Genomic DNA, 25308 nt, shown 5'->3' on the forward strand with positions numbered 1-25308 from the left:
GGGAGTCGGACGTCCAGCAGGGGTGGCCACATCAACGACTGCACCCCAGCCGGTGGAGGATGTGCAGGCAGCAGGAGCCAGGGCACGGGCACAGGCACAGCAGCAGCATGATGGCTCGGGGCCTTCGACATCGGAGGGACAGGCATCGGCCGGAGGGCAGGAGGACCCAGGACGGGAAGTGTCTTCCGTGTGGCAGCAGTTGGGCCACGCCATAGATGCGGAGCGGCAGCGGGCGGAAGAGGCACGGCTCACGATGGTCAGGGCGGAGAACTCCATGCAGAGGACCCTGAGGCGGGCCGAGTGCCTAGAGGCAATCCGCAGGGAGTTTGAGGTGAACATGTCGTCGGCCCTGCGGACCCTCGGGGCCATGGAGGAGGACCGCCTCCGGGACATTGAGCAGGAGTTCGATGATGCCCTGGCCCGGAACATCCCAAAGTGAGCCGTCGGACTGGCCCGCTGCCCTTGTAAATAGTTCTGTAGTTAGTGTTAGGTTTAATTTGCTTTTTAATATTTTTTGGACCTTTTGGACAATGGAGCACATTTTTGTATATAGTTTTTTTTTTTATTAGGTAGTGTTATTAGATAGGTTTCATTTCTTCTGTTGGGATCATGGACCCTGGATTGTTTATCTGTATATAGTTGACTGTTGGGAATTTTTTTTTTTATTTTGATTTTACCCATGGAGCAATAATTTTCCATTGGATTTACTTTTGTGAACTGTGACTTTGGACACCTTTCCTTTGGATTATGATTTGTGGTTTTACATTATTTTACGGACATGCTGCTTTTTGTTTTAAATTACCATTTTCGTTTGTTTATTTTTTATTCCATTTATGTTGCTTTTAATACATATTTTTTCATCATACTTCAATGTGTAGTATCATCTCATTGGTTTCATGCATGTCATGATATGGGTTTTGACATTCACTTACACCCATTGTGTGTATGTGAGGGTCATGTGTTCATTTACATACTTTCCATTGGGGTTGTATCATGCAATTGGCATTTCTAAGTGGGTGGATGCAATACTTGGGTGGGTGTTTGGCATGTGGAGGCTGCCCATAAGGGCCAGGGATCTAGATTGTGATGACGTGTTGGCTGGAGGACATGTGTGGGGGCCTACTGGCAGGTGCCCCTGACTGCTGGAGGTGGCGGTGCTGGGAGATAGGAGTGGGGGCCTGGTGGAGGGTGCCCTACAGTGCTGGGGGGTGGGGGTGCAGGGGGACAGGAGTGGGGGCCTGGTGGAGGGTGCCCTACAGTGCTGGGGGGTGGGGGTGCAGGGGAACAGGAGTGGGGGCCTGGTGGAGGGTGCCCTACAGTGGTGGGGGTGCAGGGGGACATGAGTTGGACATGAGTGGGGGCCTGGTGGAGGGTGCCCCACAGTGCTGGGGGGTGGGGATGCAGGGGGACAGGAGTGGGGGCCTGGTGGAGGGTGCCCCACAGTGCTGTGGGTTGGGGGTGCAGGGGGACATGAGTTGGACATGAGTGGGGCCTGGTGGAGGGTGCCCCTGGATGCAGGGGGTCAGGGTCCAGGGGGACATGAGTTGGACGTGAGTGGGGGCCTGGTGGAGGGTGCCCCTGGATGCAGGGGTGTGGGGGTACAGGGGGACATGAGTTGGACATGAGTGGGGGCCTGGTGGAGGGTGCCCCACAGTGCTGGGGGGTGGGGGTGCTGGGAGACATGCGTTGGTGGGCAGTGGTCCAAGGTGACATGTGGGTTGGCTGGGGGGCATGGCCATGGTGGATACCGCACCCCGGAAATACACGTACCCTGCTGAATTTGCGTGTGATACTTCCCGCGCACCCCTGGAATACACGTGCCCTGATGGATTCGCGTGTATTACTTCACGCGCACCCCTGATGTACACGTACCCAGGACATTCGCGTGTGAAACTTCCCGCGAACCACTGAAATACAAGTTCCCCGCTTGGCGTTTGCTGTTTGGCAGCCTTGTGAACTGGTCCAAGGTTAGCGCAGACATTTGCGATGAATTGGGAATTTTGATGGCTTTTCCTTGTGCGAGGGCGTTCTTGGGGGCATAACTGGCGCTGCTGCAGGGTCGCTGCGCCACTCTGCGCCACGGCTGGTTTTGGAGGCTAAAATCCATGAATACGCTGTACGATGAAATTGATTTTTTCGCACACGGCTGGCGCAGTGTATCGCACGGGGACACTGTGCGCCAGACGCGTGCGCCACTTTTGTGCGAAATTCTATGAATTACCCTGTGTGAGGTACTGGGGTAGCGGGAACTTTTAACGCGGGACCAGATGCTCCATGTGAGCAGAACAGAGTGTCTTTTTCGTGTTCCGATTTTTGCTGCTCCGTTTCTTTGGGATGTAGGTTTTTCGGCCTCGATCTTTCAATGTAGATCCAACTATCTCCACTCCGGTGCAAGTCTCATTTATATTTGGTCATTCTCTTACACCCTGAACATGTGTTACAGAAATGAAATCATGCCTGGATGTCACATCACTGCGTTATGCTTAGCTTCTAAAAGACTTGTATCAAGGTGCCCCCTCCAATATTCCCCCTTCACCCATCTATTTGCCACCACACTGACACACCCACTTAAAGTGCTCTTCAACTGCGACCTTAACCTTCACCACTTTCTTACTTCCATCGCTACTGTGGCCATGATTAACCTGCTTAACATCAGGAAATAATCACCGCCTACTTACCTACAATTCTACCAAAACCCTCATAACTACCTTGCTTCCCAACCTCCAGGACTACTTTGCCAGCATCCTCTTTGGCTTCCCCTCTACCCCTTCTCCTCAAAATAATTGACTTCACTACCCACACAACCCTACAACCACGACCCACTTCGAAACACTGCCTCCCCATAAAGAACCTCTAAATACTATTTTTCGAAAATCCGCATGACCTTGTACCCTCATACACGGGTAACCGTTTCCCACTACGCCCCTCATAACCTTTGCATGTATGCACTCCCTGCTCTGTCCCTCCGAGTCCTCTCGCTTCCTCTCTTCCTCCCTTCTTGCCCCACACCACTGAACTCCCTACTTCTCCAGGTGAAATGCACTGCACCTAGCCACTCCTTCAAAGCAGCACCTTCTCTACTAAGAGCAGCCACACTCTACTTACTAACACATCTCGCTGTCCTCTATGACATCCAATAAAGACAATGCTATTGCACAGTTCCATGTAAATAGTTGTCCCAGTAAATCACAGTCATATTCGTCCGTTTTATACAGATCTCTGTACCATGTTTTCCCTGTCGCCCAGTCGTCAGTTGTTGTTCACTATTCCCTCTTCCTAGTGTATGGTCCTTGATTAAGGCCATACCGGTTGGCTGTTGATTTCTGTTCTAGGTGTTTGAGTGAAACTCCTCTTACCCTCAATAAAAAAAAGTTTTAATTTAATTTCGTAATTTATATAGTGCTTTTCACCATGGAAATGGTCCCAACGCGCTGTAGTTTGAAAGCCCTCGGAGGGACAGAAGGAGGGGAAAGTTAGATGTGCTATAGTACGCTTGTGTACATAATGGGCATTAAAAGGCTGGGAGGTCCTGGCCAAGTCCCTGCTAGCCACCCATATCTAATTGTCATGTGTATGGGTGGGGAGATGTAAACTAGGGAAGTAAGCTGGAGGGTGTGGGTAAAAGGATAGTCATGTATGTGTGTAGGTACATGTAGGTACAGTATTGTGCAAAGTGTCATTTGAGTTGAATGTGAAATCAGGTGTGTGCAGGAGTGTGGCCGTGCCTCTGGCTAATTCCAAAAGCATGGAGTGCGAGAGGAAAAATACATCGATTATAATCTAATGAAAGCCTAGAATTAATACATTCAGCAAAGTCTACTACATCTGGGCTGGTTATCCGAATCATTTACTCTCTTCGCAGACATGCATTGGCTGCTGCGCAAATGGAGGTGTACCCACACGCATGAGGACATGCCACTCTACCTCTCTGCAGTGAACTCTCTTAAGTCCTCTCTTTATACAGCGAAAATGGATTTCTAACTCATGTTCATCGACTCCCACTCCAACAATCCTCACCGGCTTCAGGGCACCTTAAACCTCACTCCTCCTAAAGCTACGACTAATAACTCCACTCACAATGATCTACCTAAATACTTTGCTACAAAAATTTCAAAATTAGACTCTTCTGACCTTACTCCCATCTCCTACATTACACACTCCGCCTACTCGACCATCATCCACGGCTTCCATCTCCCACTTTAGACACACTTATACTGACAAACCCCTCTCTCTTCTGATCAAGGATAACCCCTCTTGTACCCATCAGACACTCTTGCTCCTCAGCTAGTTAAAACTATTGCCCCTTCAGTGGCCACTCACCATGCTGAACTTTTCAACCGTTCCTTCGACTCTGCTTGCTTTCCCTCTGTTTTCAAAACAACCACGGTCATCCCTCCTCTAAAAAAAGCAAGGGGCAGACCAACTAACTTTCGCCCCAAGTCTCTTCTTCCACACTGCTCTAAAGTGCTCGAAAGGGTTGCGTTCAATCATCCTACACATTTCCTAGACATCCACAACCTACAAGACCCCCCCCCCACTGCCCTCTACAAGCAGGATGCCGCTCTCATGAAGGTCTCCAACTTCATCGCCTCTGCTAAGCACTCCAACCTATCCTCTTATCCTAATTCTCCTTGACGGGTCTGCTGCCTTTGACAGTGTTGATCTCAATACTCTCATTCTTCTTGGGATTCACAATCAAACCCTTGCCTGGATTGAATTCTACCTGGTGCCTCAAAATTTCTCTGTCTCCTGGAGCAACAACACTTCTCAACTCACTCCTCTAACTGATAGTGTTCTACAAGGATCTGTATTAGGTCCTCTCCACTTTACACTCTACGCCTCTGCTCTTAGGGCACTAACCTCCTCCTTTTGGTTCTTGTTTGTTTGTTTATTTATTTATTTCTATAGCGCTCCGGACCCAGGAGTATAGGGGCGCTTAGTACAAGGTTACAAGGTGCCATCTCTTTGTGAACAACACCCAAATCATCATCCTTTTTCCTAAACTCTCCACTGATCTCTCTATTAAAATTTCCCAATGGGTCTGTGCCATTAAATATTAGATTGCTTTGCACTACCTGATATTAAACGCTACTAAAACAGAGGTGCCGTTCTACCCTGCCATATACTCTCCCTCATCTCTTCCCCTGCACTTACAGTTTCCCACCGACAATCTCCTCTCCTCTACTCTTCTTCAGCTGGACACCTTTGCGTCATCTATGGCCCTTATCACCCATTCACTTCTTTCATCCCAAAACTGCAATGACACCTCAACCTCCTAAATGTTAGGCAAATGAGGCACCTCCTTCCTTTCAACACCACCAAGCATCTCTTAACCACTCTGGTCTTCTCTAAACTGGACTACAGTGCCAGCATCCTTTCTGACCTCCCCAACTATTCTTTCTGTCCTCTCGACAAGATCATTAACTTCGGTGGCAGGACTCTGAACTCCCTCATTTTACACCTACTTCCTTATACCATACAATACAAAATAGGGCCAGATTTAAATGGTTCACAAATCTACCCACAGGAAGGCATGGTAGGGAGAATTCTCATTTCTGTTCTAATTTCCCTTCTACCTTTTGCTGGACTTTAGGCCTTTTAATCCTTACCTTGGAGTGAGTGAGACCTTTCTCTCACTTCTCTCACTCTCTGGTATTTGTTTGGACTCCATTTCTCTTTTGGTTTTGGAGTCTGACAAACTCCATAGGCATCCCCTTTTTGTATTATGACACACATCACCTTCAGTGCAGTGTCAGAGAAATCCTTTGGATTTCCCTTAAGGTTTAACTACCTTTTCTTGGGTAAACTACTGTTTCCCAAGAGTAGTAAAGAGAAATTGACTTTACTTACCACTTTTTCCTATGCAGGTCCAGTACAAACAATGTTATGTGGAAATACTTGGGGGTTTACCTAGTAGCCCCTTTTCCTACTTTCCCATATAACATTTTTATGTTACCCTCACTACAATTAATGGCTGGTGGCAGTGGTTTAATTTTCCTACCATTGTGCGTTTTTACCGCAGGCTGAATCCTCAGCTGCGGTATTGCACCCATTAGTGCCCCTTACGTCAAAATGGCCAGGTCTTCTTTTTACGCCATTTCTTGCTTGTGAGGTCTTTCTTGGGTTTTACTTTGCACCCCAAATAGGTTCGGTCCCTTTGTTCGTTCTGTCTTTGGCGTGATTCAGTGCTGAAAACCGCCTCTGGCTCCAGCGTGCTTGGTAGGGCAGGAACCAAGGGAGGTTCCCGAAACTCCCTGTGCTTAATCTTCTTGGTTACAGGAATGCACCCAAAGGCGATTGGCTGCCTGGCTGGCTGGCTGTCCTTGGAGGATAGCCACCCTGCTATTTGAGAGACAGTTAGGACCTGGACTGTTGGTTTGCACGGTGAAGCCCTGCTGCAGTGCTGAAGCTCAAATTTTCGTATCGACTAGAGAAACTCGGAAAGGACAACTTCTACCCTTGAGTTGGTGGGACCAACTGACCCCAAGACGAACTTGACTGGAACCCCTCTCCCTGCTGGCTGTACTTCTTCGCTGCGGCTGGAACCGAGTGCCAGGGGACAGGAAACTGTCGTCTTTAAACTGGACCACGAGCTCCAGGAAGATTCTGAGGACTCTCCCGAAGCAGGGTGACCCAAGCCTGAGCCACCTCAACAGAGTGCTGGACAAGAAGCGTGGGGAGCCAACAAGGTGTCCAAGAACCGCTGTGGTGCCATTTGCCGTTAGTTGAAACCGCAAAGTGCCGTTTATCTGGAGTAAGCCCATTGCCGCCGCTGACGTTTGAACTGCAGAAGTCCTACAGACATCCTCCCTTTTGTCCCCAAGACTGGGCCCCGGGAACACAGGAACTGCAGAACTGCAACCAGAACAGAAGCCTGCTGGACCCTTTTCTTCAGACCTAGGGTACTGTCTAACTGGTACGATGTCCTTTCATCGTGGGATGTTTCTCCACTGTTTTTGTTTGCCACAAATAATTGTTAGAAAAAAACAATCTAATTTTTTTAGGGGGGTAGTAAATTATATATATGGGGTGTGGGTGTTTGGGAATAAATACACTTTAAAGGAAATTCGGGGGCTTGGGTGGGAACCATAAAAATGTTATGGGTTTTTTCGTACAAAACAATCGCAGTAAAAAACCCAGCGACTAGGGGTACTTACCTCTTGTTGTTTGTAGCTTGCTTTCTCTCACTAGAGACTTGCATTAGCTGCCCTTTGCAGAGTTGCTTGCATCTTTACTTTTTACAAGCCTCCCAGCTTGTGGCCCTACAGTGATTCTTTTCTACAAACTCTCTAACATTGTGCAAGAATTTTGGGCTATCTACAAGAAGTGCCACAGCTCCACTAGACTTTGTTCCATTGACATTGGCTGTACTGGCTCCCTGCAGACTCTTCTGACGCTCTGACTTTGTGTTGACATGTCCCTCAAAAAGTCATACATAAGTTACTTGTATAGCTGGGAAAGGGTTAACCTATACTTCATTGGGAGATTGAAAAGTACTTGCCTGTTCAGAGAAACTTGTTAACCTTTGTTTCCTTCCCTACCCTTTTCCTTTTTCCACAACCTCAGTACTGTATTTAAGTGTTAAAGTGATATATCAATGTCCAGTGTCCTAGCAATTGAAGTCACCTCAGGGTGTAGGAAGAGAGCGAGTGTGAGTGTGTGTGTGACATCCCAAAAGGGTGTCTACTTACTTAACTGAAAGAGTGTATTTTTGAAGTGTATTTTTTGTTGCATATTGCCCTTTCTAAAGAAGGCTTATTTTAAAACTGACTGTTAAATTAATAAATAATTATAGCGAGGATACTTTTCTTAGAGAATTGTAATTGCCACGTATTCGCAAAAGTGCTTGTCCGAACTTCTGGACATTCTACATACATTACAGATGAATGAACACCATTTGTCTTCCCCTATCGAATTAAGGGGTTGTACTTTTGATCTAGTTCCAACTTTGTTCAGCACTTTCCAAAGTGAACTTGTATAATTTTTTGCAGTACTCCTAGCAACATCTGCCACTTAGCATTTATCTTTTCAAATTTATATTGTTTACACCATCTTCGATAAATATTTCTTCCTCATATAATACTCATATAATATTCATTAGGGGGAAGATTTGGTTTTTTTATGACACAAAGTTCTTGCTGATGGATGCGTTTTACCACCAACAGCTCTCCATCATAGGATCTATCCAATCACTTCCCAGTGGAAATAGCAGGGATACCATGTGTTGTACTTCCATCAATAGTAATTATTTTAATGAGCCTTTCAATATCATCACTATTCATTTTGCTAATTTCAGGATTCAACGTTTCGATCAGTAATCAAATCCGTCGAGACATTTTCTTTATTTTTGTTACATTCCATTTTTATTCTGGATCGAGTATTATTAGTAATGATATTTACAGGGCCCTTCTCCTTCTCACTGGGTAGAGATAGGTTCATGGTAGCACGTATCAGAGAATGATCACTATGTCCTGAATGAAACACTTCAAAATTTACATGTTATTAAGCACAAATGCATTACTCCATATGTAGTCTAATGTAGAAGTTTCGATGCCACTAAAACATGTACATTTTCCAAGGGTGTCATTTTTACTAAGAAACATTGAGCATAAGTGTGATTTGAATACTTGTCACTGTAAATCTCCATGTTGCATCTCTACAGCTGACATTGACCCCTCTTGAGTAAGTCTGGCTGTTCAGTCACTCTACCAACTTGTGTAGTACAGATGTATAACAAAGGTTGGGTTCCTATTGCCAAGAGGGCAAGGCTGGTGTAGTCTCCCACAGGGTTACTACAGCCAATCTTGCCTAACAAGGCACTACCATATCTATCCTCTACCCAACTCTACAAGCCTTTTCATAATCTCTGCTGTGCCTCCTCGATTTCCCTTGCAGCACCTCACCCTTCCTGTGCTTCCTCTCACTTCCACCATTTTCCTCTTCTTGCTCCACTTGCATGGATTTCTCTTCCCCCAGACATCCGAGAAACACTTCACACTGATTTGTTCAAAGCCAAACTGAAACCTACCTTCTTAAATTTTAGTTACCCTCAAACCTACCGCATCTGCCTTCTTGCTAACATATTTCCTTCACTTCTAACCTGTCCATACCTCATTTTCTCTGCCTTCACATTAGCACTTCATCCATCATAGTCCCATCCCTAGTGGCTGGCCATACCACCTACCTGCACTTAAACATGTCTAATGTTGAATGTCCTTCATGTATGCATGTCCACCAATGTGTTATGCCCAGGGACTGGTCCGTTTACTCACCTCCAAATTGATCAGCATGTCACTCAAACACATCCCATTGTAAGAAGCTGCACGCTTCTCATCAAATTGGATTTCTTACCAATTGCACATTCATTTGTGATCAAAAGAGCATTGTTCCTCTATATAAATCAATAACAAGTGTTGGGGGTGTGGGGTTGCAAGATGCCAATATTGATTAACCCATAATGAAACAGTACCACTTTTTATTGGTGTGCCCTCTATTAACCAAAGCGAAGGAGAGATGGCTTAAGACAATGCAAGAGGAATCAGGATTATAACCGATGCTATATGCCTTTGAAAGGCGATACAAATTTGTTACCGGGTAAAGAGTATAGCCTGTTTCTGGATGCAGCTTGGAAGAAAACAAGAAAAATGTACATCTGTGATGTCGCAATGAGGCCGATATACACTATTGAGGTTTCAATGCATTCAAAAGATTCCACTCAAAGTATATATATTGAATTTGGTTGCATTACTTCAAAGCACCTGAACTATACGTGTTTGTCTGATTGTTTTAACTAAATTTGCATGGCACTCTGTTCTAGTGAAATTATTATTTAAGATAATCTTTTTAACAAAACCATATTTTTATTTGTCCAACCTTCGTCCCTATCCATATGATATTATGAGACCAAGACAATAGTACAGATTGAGGTTTAGGGTACAGTCAGTATTCAACAGATCTCGGATAGAGGACTTCCACCTAGCTTGGGAGTCTGGATGACCCCATAGAAAATGCCACGTTCAAGGGACGTGGGCCCAACAGCTAGCACCATGATCAGAGGAAACCACCAAAAGGGGCATGCAAATGTGCCACGGCAGCCTCACTGAAGTGACTAGATGTAGGCACAAGTACCCAGTGAAAACTTCCCACATGCCTGGTTGTTCCAGAGATGCAGGGGGGGGGGGGGTCAATGGTGCACAGGTAGATTTTCAGATTGGGACTGATTGGAGTCAATTCAGGTCTCTGCCTTTGGATGCAGTGCCAGATGACCAGAATCGCAGGACTCAACTAAGGATAACCTCTTCCTAGCCAAACATGTCGAAGGGGACAAGCAATTTGTGTTCAACCCATTTGGTTTTCAAACCTATATCTACTTCTGTCTTTTTTTTGCATCAAATTACAATCTCCAGATTTACCACAAAGGAAATGTTAATTAACTGCTGGTAGACCCCACATCTCCGTAATACTTTGTTGCTTCAGGGTGTTGGATCTAATGTAATTTCCCATAATCAGATCTTTAATATTTGAAGTCCTTTTGAAGGCGGATAAAGGTCTTTCCTTTGCTTGATTTCATTTTCATTGAATTTCAAATTATTAAAATATCGATGAATTGCCTCTATATCACGATATTGCCAATAAATTGATTATTCGTGCTCCATATACATTTCTTCTTGGATGCCTCTACTGCTAAATTGACTAGACTGTGGCTCCCATTGCCATGCCTTCTACTTATTAAACACCTCCCCAAACAGAAAAAGTTCTCAGTGAGAGCCAATTCGATGCACCAAAGTATGAAAGAATTTGGTACTGATCAGTGTCCTCCTTTTCCCATAAACTTTGCTCTACTATTTACAAAGTAGAACTTTGGGGGATCCTTGTGTATAAAGTAGTTATGTCTAAACTCAAGAGTGGGTGCATTTACGGATTAAAAGCCATTTCTTCAATTTGGTTTATTATGTCTGTTGTGTATCGGCATAAGATTGCATTTTCATTGCAAAGGGTCTTAAGTAATAGTCTGCGAATTGAGAGAGGGATTAAAGTATGGGTTAATCCATGATACAATTGGTCGGCGCAGAGAGTTCTGCAAAGTTTTATTACTCTCCATCACAAACATTTGGTTTGACCAATACACCATGCCCACCAAGAGCTCATACCGCCCGGATTAAGAATACTATGCATAAACCAACTAGGAAGACCTGTGGAGTTTTAGCAGTGATACAGAAGACATCTCAGAAACACACTCTTAAGGATGGTAAGCATCAGGTCCTCACCAGCCACTTCCGAAATCACAGGCCTCACCAGATCATCACTCACCACCATTCTAATATTAACCCCTGGCACCTAAATCGGACAGGAACACACAACCAAGAAGACTAAATGAGCCCTCTTCCACATTTTCAACATGTTGAGCATTACGTGGCAGTGCCAGAACTCACACGCAAGGGGGCAACATACTCGATGCGGTATTCACTGCATGCTAAAACATTAAGTGCTTCCAACATCTACCACAAAAATGTTAAGATATTTCCATGTCTACCAAACTGCAGAACTCCCTTCCGTCCCTCCACAGCCAACCCAAACTACACCAGTCGCCCCATTTCTCATTCAGGAGCTTACTGATGAGCGTACTGGAAGAAAACCTCACCTCCGTAGCAGGCACACCTTCACCTTCTTATGGAAGCCGTCAAAATGCAAACGCTCCATGGAAAAGACCAACCAACAAACCAAAAGCCTGACCTATGACACAGGAAATCATGAACAGTAAAGACTAGAGCTCCTCATAAAACCTTTGTAGGAAATCCCAATGTACAGAAGACCTCATCATCCTGAAGGCTATGCATACTGCATGCTAGATCCTATATCATCACAACCAAGATAAAATGCTACTCAGTGAAAATAACAGTACCCTCCAACAAGAGTTGCATCCTCTTGAATGCTGTCATACATAGCATAAATCATCAACCAGAACATTCAATATCTTCAAAAACGGAACTTACTGCAAAAAAGTTAGATTAAGAGACATCCCACCCACATCAAGACATGCCAACACGTACAGACTTCTGTACTATAACTCTTGACAAACTGAGCCAAATACTTGCAGCCGTAAAGACCACCACCTACAAACACAACATTCTCTCAGAATTCGTCATCAACACTCTTTCTGAAAGGCGCTCACTACCACGATCTACCTCACTCAAGGCATTGCAGACTGGCCTAATGCTTCCTGTAAGGAAGAAGCCTACACTAAACCCAAAAGACTTGGCAGATTTACTAATCCCTCACAAAACTGCACTTCTTCAGAAAGATCACCAGACAGTGGCAAAAAAAAGAAAATGCCACAATTTGCCACACATATCAATTTGGATTTCGGTCAAGATGCTTAACCAAAACCACTCCCATCCCGGTCATCGACAATGCCCACCACATCACACGAACGTGTGTACATGGTCTAAAACGTTGTGCTTGGCCTGTCTGCGGCCTTCAATATGTTGTACCAGAAGCCATTTCTTATACTCCTACTTACTATCTTCAAATGGCACAAGGAATACATTGAACAATGTTTCCCCCTCATGTATCATGGAGAAACACCAGTTAAACCAGATGTGCAACAACAGTTCCCAACTATTCCTGATAACCATCAGCATTCGATAAGGGTCCATCCTATCCCCATTCTTCATGAACATCAGCAAAAAAAGCACTGGGTGAACTAACAGGAATCAAAATCTAGCAATTTACATAGGCCGCTCAGTTCTACTTAAAGGTCAATGCGTGAACGACCTCCAACTAAAGCTCTGCAGCTTACTCTATGAAACATGGATAAGCACCTACCCGATAGCGAGTTGGACAAAGCCAGAATTAATCCACCCCAAATACAGAACTGAATGTTATATGAACATCGATTAATTCTCCCCTCAACCCCAATCCAGCATTATGTCCTTATGCTTCACCTAGCAATCAGACCTTCAAAAGACAGCCAAGTAGCAGCTGTCTCTCAGAGTTGGCAAAATTAAATTGTTCATCCTTCCATGCATTAGAATCCTCGCTCAAGCCTACTTGGATAGGGGCAACGCTTCCCTTGCCAGTCAAAACCCCTTTCCTGGCTGCATTAAAAGCCTTCACTGCAGCTATTCTACCACAGGATTAAAGAAATAGGACTACAGTCTCTGCAACACACACACACACACACACCCCGCCCCCCCAACCACTTAGTCGCTCGTTAATACCTGGATCACAGATCTCCCAATTTCCCAGCCTTACCCTCATCTTTGTGCAGCATTGAGTTGTTTCCTGGCTAGGTTTGCTCTATATACACACCCCACGAGAAATTGATGAGAAGACTTGCCCTCCTCTCTGGAATGTTATTTCTTAGACTATCAGCAAAATATTGTGAAATTGTGCTCGATTAAGCCGCTTAACTATCTTTAAATGGGGGTTTTAAAAACTAGACAAAGCATCAAAGGATGACAAATAAAGGAAAACAAACGGATCAAAGGTATGAGTACGTTAAGACTTGGATAAACATTATAAAACAGACTGCTCTCATGGTCCTTGATCTCAACATGTACAGCCTTTTGGCTTTCAGCTCCGGCAATTTCTTAGTTACCACTCAGTCTTCTGAAGTTCTTTGTCGAAGTAGCAAATATTCAAATCTCGTGGATCAGAAAAGTATTCTTCACTCAAGAAATCTCATTTTAACTTTTAGTAGGAGACCGCAGTGCACAATCATGAATCGGGAGCAAGCTAGTTTGGAAGACTTGTGTTGATGGTCAAAATGGGTGACATTAGGAATAAGAATTCAATAAACAAAGTTAGAATCTGCCGATTTCTATCTTTTGTTTTACTGTACCGGAATCCCTTTAGGCTAAATAATATGGCATGCTGCAGTCCGAGTGAAATAAACTCAACAAACACAGAAAATAACGGCAGAGCTTCCATTTTAAAGCACATTTATTTGCAGAAAAGTAAAATAATATGATCTATGGTGTTGAACATAGATAGGACATGACATGATACATTAACCATCTTGTGGAAATAAGTATGAACCCCAAAATTGAAAGAAGCCCCTTATTCATCAAGGTTTCCATTCAAACATTCAAAAAGGAAAACAGAAACATTACACAGAAGCTTAACATCGACTCAAGCATTTTGTTTACATCATAAAAGTGGACAACGAAAAATTCTTAAATAAAAAAGTGATTCAAATTCTGCTTTAATTTAAATTCTAAATGTTCAGTGCATCAATACAGTGGCTATACCACTCATTTAGCTGTCCAAGTGCGTTCACGCCGCGAGAAAGTAAACATAAATAAGTGTGACCCTTAGTCACTTTCATCCCACCACCTATCTACTTTAAAAGTGTAAAAAAGCAGACTTTACAGAGAAATTATTAGGTAAAGCAACATGAAAGGATACCTAAAATTGTTTCAATGACATTTTTTTTTTAAAAACAATTCGTAACACCCATAAAGTACGCATTCCAAGATAATGGAGGATTAATCCACCATAATTCTGGATTCATCAAAAACGTACACAGTAAACTTCTAAATATAAACACGTACAAGAAATATTATTGTGCATAAAGAGAAACGCACTAAAACTAGAAAAAAACAATCGAGTTTTTAAAAAATAGGCGGCATTAAATAAATGACAAATTCATGTTTTTATTATTTAAGGATTAAACCTCTTAAGTGCTGAGGACGAGTATGCTCATCCTATTGCATAGACTTGCATAATAGCCCAGCAGTTAAGAGACACTACCCCTTCTGCAAGTGCTTTCTCTATTGGATAGAGCCAGAGGGGTTCGATTTCCAGGTTTCATAAGCAGGAAACACACGCTCAATACGCGCAATTGCGAAGATTGTGTCATTTTCCACAATCTATATTTTTTTGTGGCTAGGCCTACATGTGGTGTGCTCATCTTTAAATGGAGGGATTCTCGGTGGACTGATAGCCTGGCTACAGATCCGAGATCTAGTTACTATAAATACAATCTCAATGGCACGGCATGCAAACATGGACCCCTAGCAAGGGGAGGAACTACATAGCTCACTATTCTTTTTATACAGCACAGCCCACAAGACCTTCCCTTCATCAATAGATTACACCAAGGCAGAGGCATAAGCCTTAGGTATGCAAAATGATCAGTTAAAAGCAAACTGTCCAAATGCTCTAAAGTCAGTCTTCTAAATGCGACATGTCAGCCAAAAGCTGACAACTTAGAAAAATTCTCAATGGCAGATGCAGATTGCCATGTTTGGATCAGCCTGATGCAAATGACTTGCTTTAAAATGAGAAATGAAATCCCTATAGTGATCTCTCTGGTTTTGGGCCACCCTAGCTCTACCTATGACGCGCCCCCAGGGTAGCCGCATGCCTGAACACCAATGATGATCACATTCTGGGAGCCACGGCAAGCTGCTCTCGCTACCGCCTGCTCAAGGGACAATACACCAACGTCAATACATACATTGAATATGTACATCTGGTGGGCCCCCCTCATGGCTTCAGAACATATACAGTAATTGTTTTGTTTTTTTGCACAACAAAAAAATAATCCCCTTTACAATTTCCTTCACTCTGCAATGCAAGATCGTACAGTCTTCCAAACACGTGTTCTCTATTCCATTTCAAGGTTACAACGTGCTTAGAAATTCTTTGACCTGCAAAAAGGAGAGAATGGATAAGTTTATCTTTGGATGAACTTGAAAAGTTTGTCCCACATCAAAAATACGCTCCAGCCATGAAGATATATCAGTAATCAAATATACTGTATTGGCGAAGAATTTGTGTTCGAACATCCTTTTATGTATAGGTTATTACAAAATAAGATAAACAGTGAAACAGACAATGTGTGTTTCTACCATACGAGGTAATCTTCAGCGCTTTTGAAATCACACAGCAAGACATAAAACCAAGTAACAGATAAAGAAAGGTGCACGTGGACCTGAAATACACATGGTGCTATACATCTGAATAAACATTAAAGAAAAATAATTCAAACCAATGTAGCCCCATCAGGAAATAAAAAAAAGATATAAAAAAAAGAAAGAGAAGACAGAAAACAGCATTAGAACAAAATATTTAAATGTAAGGGCATATTTCAAAAACTTGAGTCCTACAAAATCAGCGTGCCAACTTAGTGAAAAGAAGCATACCATTAGCTCATAGACACGGTGACCCAGCCCCCCCCCCATCCCCGAGTGTTAAGCAAAGATGAGGAGCTCAAAGTAAAAACCAGAAACACCATAGCCGAAAAAAATTCCACTCGACGCCATTGGATGGCAGCACTCGTCTAACTATGCACAGCCGTGTCTTAGATTGCGCACACTGAAATTCCACGCACGAGCCAATATTCTAGTCAGAGATCCATACCAACGAATAATATCAAACTTCCTTAAATTCAATTGGCCACTAATCAAATCACTGAAATTAGAGCCAGTGAACATCTTTAGTCAGGGCCTCTAAACCAATCTGGAAAACTGCACTGGGTAATACATGCTTAAATCAACAAAGACTACCTGATATGGCTGTTGTGGGACACCGGATTGTGCCGGTGTAACGTCATTTTTTCCTACTCATCAGAAAATCCTACCGACAGCAGGCATTGGGCAACCCACCCAGGGGTAGGAAAAAGGGACAGGGTAGGAAAATATGACCGCATGTAATGTCAATTTTTGCTTCCCATCATAAAATCCTACCAATAGCACATTTTGACCGTGTAGAAGGAAAGTGGGGGTACATTTCAATGGGTAGGCACATTTGACAGGCTGTGCAGGGGTAGGAAAATGTGACAGGGTAGGAAAATATGACCGCATGTAATGCCATTTTTTGCTACCCGTCAGAAAATCCTACCGATAACACATTTTGACATCACATAGGTTAGAAATCCTTGTAGCTGGTTGGTGCGGCCCTATACATAGGCGGCCTGGTCCACTGAGGATGCTAGGCCATTGGTCCCAGCTTCACCTGCTCCTCTTCCACATTGGATTCTTCTTCATACGCCATCAAGCGCAAAGCTCATAATTGGTAATTACTATACGAATTCACTAGATCTCCCATTTGTGGCCTAATGTGCACCTGGTACTGCAGACATGGGAGCAGAGGCTACTTTTGAGGTCACGATAACTCCAAACCTGTGCTTGATCCCACCGTCAGCGCTGTTCCAGTTCTCACCCTGAGCGTAAATTTGTTACTTTCCTTGCAGCACAACTCACAGGGATAGGAATCCTTGTGATAGATTAGCACATATGGCCGTTGGTCTGGGGTTGACCGGTTTACTGGAATGCTGGGGTCTTGGGATAGGACATCTGGGCACTTTAACTTTGGGTTTGGACTGGTGAAGGTCGGAGGCTTGTGCCCTCTTTCAGGTGGGATAACTTCTCACAGGGAGCTCTCTGCCCCCATTTGGAATTGCAGGGTGCATTTCTTCTGGCATACAAGTGCTAATAATATGAAACACAGAGGTTTATGAATCTCTGCAGGTTTGGGATTTCTCACTGCTGCCTAAACTACACCCAAATGCAATGAAAAGTTGTCCTGTAGCCCTGAAGGCTTTTGTACGGTCGAAGTAATACTTTAAGGCCCTCTTGACGTCTAAAGAATGTAATGCTGAATATTCACAGTATGTAAATCTATGAAAGATCCAATGCTGGAGAAAATCTAAAAAAGCAGAGCTGGGACTATTTGATAGGGTAGTAAAATAAGACAGCAAAGGTCATCATTTTTTCCTACCCATCAGAGACTACTATTTCCAGGAAAATGGGGGGACAAGTGAGGAGGGCAAAGGACAACTGCGACAAGTAACAGCTTTGCCTGTGGGATTAAGCTTGCAGTCAACAGGTAAGTATGTACTCTGAAATTCGCAAGGGCTAAATAAAGAAAAGGGGAAAATGGGGCAGGGGTGGCAAGGGAGGGAGGGGAGTTACGAGTTAGAGATTTAAGCGAGGGAGGGGGTTGGTCAGCGGTTCTGTCTCTGTGCAGCATTATGCTTGCAGACTTCTATGGATCAGCTGCTGTGAATAAGTCGTGGGAGAGGAGAAACAGGCTGCCGTTAACACTATCACTGTGCACGGACTACAGAGACCGAAGATGCCGGCGACTGGAACCTCGTACTGGAATTCTGACACCGACCTCCCTGCTCTGATGCCCGTGCTCACAGCTATGCGCTGTCAGGAAACTGGATCAGGAGGTAAAGAATGTCTTCACCGGAACAGCCAGGACGCTAGTGCAGAGCAGTATCCGGTCACTGTGATGTCATGTAGACGGAGCACCTGTAATTAACTCTTGCTATATAAAGCACGATGCAGGTCTCCATCACACCCCTTGTGTTGAGTGCTTTTGTCTGGGTATAGTGTTCGGGGTTTGGTGCGGGGTTGTCGGGTGTGATTTTTTAGGTTCAGGCAACGGTGGGGGAAGAGGGGTATGGGTTGCATATTTCCTAAAGCTTCTTGCGGAGGGCGAGTTGTGGGTTCTCTGCACCTGTGCTGAAACACCGCCTGGGGACTGGATGGGACAGCAGCGCCAAGTGCTGCTAACTATGAAACAGCTGGGTAGAAGTGCTGCTTTCCTCCCATGCATGCGTCATACCCTTGATGTAAAGTCCTGCCCCGCCTACCCCCACTGAAAGAATTGCACTAATGCTGAAACCAACGCTACAACTGACAGCACGCTACACATCCCATCTCGCAAAATCAAAGTTATCTGGACAATTTTCAAGACATCCACTATGGAAGACCTCACTGCCATCCTTGCATCCCTCAAGGCCACATTGTATGCATCTGCCTCCCTCCTCAAGAGAGGGTCCCAAGAATGCCCCTCCTCACCCCCCAAAAACATGACAGGACGACGAGCCAGGAACGCTCGCAGCCACCCATCTTATTTTGGACAAAACCCAAGTGCACCATTTGCTGACACGTACATGGAAAAATATCCCCTAAATCAACAATACAGACCCAATCCAGTGCACATTCTTACAGGTATAGGGAGACAACAGAGATCGAGGTTGGAAATACCCTAATCGACAGTCTCGATTAAGCACCAAGAAGCCCCGGTGCTGATGTCATTAGTGACACCACGACATAGCAGCATTAGTCATGAAGCACACTCACACTCCTGCACTGCATCACACAAACACACACTTGTATACACGAAGAACAAGCATACACAGCTCTATAGTTAGAGGACGGATACATATACATATTGTCAAAGCTTTTATTATTTTTCTCATTAGACAAATGCAGGAACGCAGAAACGCAAGGCAAGAAGAGATCCTGAGCAAGCTTGCAGATGCTTAAAGCAATGAACCCGGGACTACAGGAGTATATATGGAGCCTGGTAGAACCATATGTGACTAACCTATAGGTTACCTAGCATAACACGGGCATGTAGAAATCATATTATAAGTCTAAGTAAAATTACAGAAGGCCTCAAGTTACAGAGCACGAGACGAGAAGAGCTGATTCAGACTGCACGGAGTGCAAAGCAAGCTCACAGCCAAGGTCAGAGATACACGACTGCATTCCAAACTTTAGATAACAAGGGACCAGCTACAGAGAATCGGAATAAATCCTCACAAATGCAAGCGCAAGAGCTTGGCTTTGTTGTTTCCAAGCACTTGGTGCAGCCGAGCCGAGCCAGACAATGGACGTTCACCCGTGGTGGGAAAGCAGACACGATCCCAGCAAACCCAGACAAGGAAAGCAACGTAGGAGCGCATTCTCACAGGCAAAGGTGGTACACCATAAGTTACAATACAGACACATAACCGTTCACATTACCTTGAAGAGGTGCACAGAGGGCTGAGAACTGATTGAGTCCCAGGCCTGGGGATATCAGCTCTAACCAATCACAGAATAGAAAATCAGGGGTGGATGGCAAGGGGCAAGAACCAATGGTAAGCCCATTACTGTGCAGCAATTTAAAAGATAGTTTCTTGGGGACGGGACAGGCCGACCACCTGACATGCAAGGACCAGTAGAATTACCTCAATAGGGTGCACCCATAGGTATTACCACTCTCAATACCCAATCATTTGTGGCAATAGGTTTTTCAGGGAAGGGCCCAGGGATGACGTAAGATCGCTACAAACTGTAACGCACACCATGGAATACTGAAAAGTACTGGAGAAACTTGATTGTTTTGTATGATCCCTGTTGCTTTTTGTAATAAACTGCAGTTTGGCCCTGCCGTTGGCTGAGTCCTCCATTTATTCTGGGGAAGAGATTTGGGCCCTTGAGAGTCAGGCGGACCCCCAGACAACCTCTGGCATACCTGGGAAAACTACCCCAACACTCCGTTACTCAAGACCCTTTCCGGCTGAAGCACTCCTCCCTTACATGACAATAATTAACAGCTCCCAGCAGAACACAACTGTTCCTCGGACAAGTGGTCTTCATAGAATCATAGTTGGCTAGCTAAACCCCGATTGGGTTTATAGCTCTTTGGTGACTTGTAGCCAATTACGAGAGCCGTTCCGTTTGGGCTATGAGTGGAATAGGGGCCCAAGAGTGTTAGGCTGTTTGCCTACAAATGCACCTCAGTCCAAATTGTTGAGTGTAATACCAAGCATTCAAAATATATTTACTGCACAACCTATGAATTTTCATTATGACTGCTAAGTAGTTCTCCTATCTGACATTGCAAGGGCCAGCAATATACTTTATACTTAACAGTATGCAATGTTCCTTCATACTCTTATCACTGTCAGCATACATAAATGAGTAACACCCCATTTGTTTAATTGTGCCACATTCAATATAGTTGAAGTCCATTTGTAGCAGGAGAAGTTACGCTGATTTTATCAAAGTTAACAGAAAGAAGCAAACTGGTAGAGAAGAAATCAAGTGTTATGCTTTTTTTAAAAAATATTTTTACAAATGAAAGATGTATTAATAGAAAAACAATGTGAAGTAGCCAACAACATTTTTCTTTTGTGACAACAATGTTACTCCTAAGCAGTTTGGTTGCGAAAATCGTGTCACCCACACAAGTCAACACTGAATGCTACACTGAGGATGACTTCTCCTCTAACTTTAAAGAGAAAAGAAATGTAAGGCTCAACCAAGGGTGGTATGCATAAATAACCAGCACAAGATTACGAATGACAGCATGAACATACAAATTAATTATTGGGTATTTAAAATGCGCCTATACAGCAAATGGTGTTTCAATGCACATTTATAATAGTGTGAAATTCAAAACTAGACTGTACATTTCATCATAGTAAGCAAAATGGTATGCAGGCTCAGGGCCAAGTGTCCCCTGGCAAAGGATACAGTCAATTGTGAACCTATTGTCACAGGTCTTGGGGTCTGTTCTCCTGAGGTGTTCCGGCACCCTGTTTCCCACACTTCTTACCTCCTTTGTTCTCTCTCCCAGGTGCTAGTACAATATTTGGAGCCTGTGAGTGGATTCTATGTACCCATTTAGCATCCATGGGAGAGGCAATGGTCAATCGGGTAATCAGGAGTGGTATATGTCCGTCAATATATCTGTGTGTTTTCATCTGGGCTATGTGAAACCGAGGACGTTCTCACATTTAGTCTGCAGGGATCCTTTGCTCAGGTGGCCAGGGAACGGCCATTGCTCGTGGATACCAACCCAGGGGTGGGCAAACAAGGGAGCATGACCCGAGTACAGGGCCTTTGGGAGTAGAAGGGGAAAAGTCTTTGGGTGAGATGCGGTATAACACATTCTTCTTGCAGGGAGAATATAACATACCTGAGATGTTTTTGTGATATTGGTATTCCTGTCCCATTAACCGAAGAAACATCCAGTAACAACCCCAACATAGAAAACAGAGGTACCAACCAAAAATATGATGCCCTCCATTCGCTAGTATTGACTCACCCTACTTAAGGGTAACCCCCCCTACTGAAGGGGGGGTTCCTGAAAGAGGGTGCTAGTACGGGGCGCAGGTGCTTGGGGTGGTGCATTATGGCGGGTGGGTATGGTGCAGAAGGGGCCGGGTTGAGGGGGTGCAGCGGCGGTCTTTGTTGTCTAGACACCTAGGTTTCTCCATCAGGGAGGGGAGGTCGGTCATGATTGACCCACACATCACTCAGGTGCTGATCTGCTCCATCCGACAGAGAGTATCTGCATGTCCAGAGGGCTAGGACCGAAGGAGTCTGGGTCGAGGCACCTATTAATAAGATGGCAGGAAGTGTACTGAGCTATAGTGCAATAGCAGCACTTAGGTTTGGGACATCTGGATAGAGGGAGAAAGGGCCTAACATGAGGTAACAGCAGCAGACGCAATAACAGTGAATGCAATAGCAGCACATAGGTTTGGGACGCCTGGATAGAGGGAGAAAGGGCCTACCATGGGGGGAACAACAGTAAATGCAATAGTGGTAGTAACGGTAACTCAAGAGGCAGGCAGTAATCTGAAACACTAGGAGCTGTTTGGCTGTGGGCTGAATCTAAGTATGATAGGACACAACAGGTGAGGTTAAATAGAATTTCGATGGTTTGGACATTTTACTGGGGAGCAGCAGGTGCTGGTCTCCTACCTTGTCGGTCGCTGCTGGTGGACGGCTGCAGGCAGCACAGGCTAACACGGGCCAACATTGTCTGGAGCTGCTTCTTTGGGGGCTGCTGTCCTTTCAGTTGTGGTTCTGCCACCAATGCGAGCAGTCTTATCCAAACTGCTAGACCACACAGCATGCCTGTGATTGCTTGTGTTTCCATAAAGGATGCTCTGTGACACTTCTAGTAAGTTGCTCTTATGTTCCATCAAGTTGTATCAAGTAGTTGCATAGGAACGTGGCAGAAACCCACTGGCTCCCACCACCCAGGCCTAACTCTCTCCAACTGCCTGGGCTGGAGCCTCACTCATACCCAAACATTGTAATCCCTCTCACAGCATTCTTATTGACCACAGATGTTCCATACCTTCTTGCAAGCACTATATAACACACCTCCCCTCTTTTGTACACACGCACACCAGAGAACACTCGGACCATATACATTCTTCCAGACTCTACATAACACCTCTCCTTTTTCAACACACCCACCAGGGCATATCCCGGATAACTCACTCATACAAACATACAGGTGAGACAAAGCACACCACAAGCAGGGTCGGACTGGGACAAGAAATAGGCCGGGCACCCCGCCCAAAAAGTGCACCATATCCCGAAATCGCAGACTTTGGGATGTTGAGGAGGGGCTGGTAGTCCCATATGGGATTCTGATTGACGGCTGTTTGTACCACCGACTGGGAGACAGGCAGCCATTGAGGCAGTACCTACCGATCTAGGGTTGCAACCCCTTAGTTATTGTGAAAAATCAAAGGTATTCGTCCCTTCTTTTCAGGTTGGACCCACCCCCTTTAAGGCTAGGGAGGTGAGCCCACTCTGCAAGACTCTCCCTAGGGGTCTGGGCAAGTTAAACCAAACTGTGAGTGACTTCCTCTTAGGGGACAGGTACTCTCATTTCCACGAGGAACTAGACCACCCACCTTATATGCATATATGTGACTGCCTTCCATAAAGAATATCTCTTTAAGAAGATATCTGTACATAATTGGGATGAGTGGATCACAAGAGGAGAGAGATTATGGTGGACAGGGGAACCCCTCTAGCATAATCACGCCTTGGAGAGGCAGACTAGGAGGAAACTGCGACTGTTCGACAAACTGAAGAACGTCAGATCAAGACACCGGAGGCCTGGCGAAGTAGACAACTGGGAAGCCGTTGTGAAGATGGGGAGAGAAAACCTGTCCGACGTGGTGGTGTGACCAGGACCACCCCGTGGTGTGCCAGACACCCGCCTAACAATGCCGAAACCCCCTACAGCAGGGAGCGCCGACACCTCCCACAGGCCAGCATCCCTCGACTACAGTAGCCGACAGAGAATGTTGGAGAAACCCAAGACCGAAAACACGAGGCAGGTTACCCCAGCAAGTGCCGAGCCACGCAATGTCACCCGGGACAAACAGTACAGGGGAAAATAGGAGAAGCGGGAGGTCGCCGGGGCAACCTATTGTAAGGAGTGGAACGAGTGAAAGGCCTCAGGGCTACATTCCAATAGTAAACCTGAATAAGTCAATATATGAGGAACAAATGAAGAGCTTGACAAACAAGGGTGAGTGGGAAATGAAGGAAAGGTGGAACGAATACCCTGGAAAGATGGGAATAGCAGCTCAGTGTTGATGGGTGGGGAAGACCCTCCATATCCAAGGGTCAAAAGAATTGTGATTTGAAACTGCCAAGTGAATTAAACAACAAGAGAAAGAAACCAATAGAGAAACCCAGGATGGGGGATTCCTAACACAAATAAAACCTTAAGAAAGGTTGAATGTCAGGGTGTGAGAAACCTGAAAGTAAAGACTGAGACAGAATGTTCAGGAGAATCATTATAAGCATAACACTAAAGAGAGTAAAAGACCAATGAACAGCTGGGATTAGCTACAAGCACTCATGAAGGAAACTCCAAGAGTGTCAAAGAAAATCAGCATAAGCAACATATTTCAGAAACAGAGAGATTTTGTTTATTGGCGATATAAGGAGCTAAGATAAAAACCCCGAGAGAAAACCACTGCCAAGAAGGCAAAAAGGGAAACGACCAGGAGATGAGACATTCATTTGGCTGACTTTAGTTGTTTGTGTTAGTGGAAGGGTCAGAAAGAGTTGCATTTAGGACTGAGGACATTTACTTGACACTTTGTGATGATAGACAAGCACCTTCAGTTACTTTAGTAAGGCAGGGAACCCCTCTAGCATTAGGCGGAGATAGGCCTTTATTTTATAATTTCATCAAGAGAAAGTCAACCTCTCCAGAGTATGTCCGACTCCTTCTTCCGACTCGCCATATTATCCAGGATGCATGTAGCTGTTCCGGCAGCAGGGGCCAATCCAATTATATAGGTGTCTGGAGGGGCTCTCATCAGCTCAAGGAGGTTCCCCCATGGAGAGACGGGGAAACACAGCAGGCTCCAAACCCATTTGCACAGAGATACTGTTCACCCAGCAGCCCCATGCAGTGCTACCCATCCACAAATCGGCTAGGAGAGTCTCTTTATGGCAATGACACGTAAAACCTGTTCTCGTCTCAAATGCAGAGCACTCCTCATAACTGCCAAACCAAAGTATCAAACCTTACAAAACCAGACATAAAAAACTAGCCTTACTGTACGGGTAATTGGAAAAGCTTGACCTTACAAGCTTGGGTGCCAACTTATGATTTTCGCTAGGGAGGCAGAAATTCCGACACTGAGCAAAGAGAGGGAGCCCTGCCCATGTCCAGGTTGAAACAAACCATTTTAAAGCACGTTTTGCAGCAAGAAATGGAAATAAAGCCACAGGATTAACC

General features: G+C 44.8%; 1 protein-coding gene across 1 annotated transcript in view; it reads right to left on the minus strand.

The window, feature by feature from the left end:
- Positions 1-13926: 13926 nt before the first annotated feature.
- The window catches only part of DCK (deoxycytidine kinase), a 40716-nt gene continuing 29334 nt past the window's right edge, over positions 13927-25308 (minus strand). Inside the window, exon 7 of the mRNA XM_069626278.1 lies at positions 13927-15656. Within this exon, the coding sequence (XP_069482379.1) occupies positions 15630-15656 (27 nt within the window). The 3' untranslated portion in view covers positions 13927-15629. The remainder of the gene's footprint in view (positions 15657-25308) is intronic.

The sequence above is a fragment of the Ambystoma mexicanum genome, chromosome 6p, assembly GCF_040938575.1.
Source record: "Ambystoma mexicanum isolate Mex_15411 chromosome 6p, UKY_AmexF1_1, whole genome shotgun sequence".
Classification (NCBI taxonomy): domain Eukaryota; kingdom Metazoa; phylum Chordata; class Amphibia; order Caudata; family Ambystomatidae; genus Ambystoma; species Ambystoma mexicanum.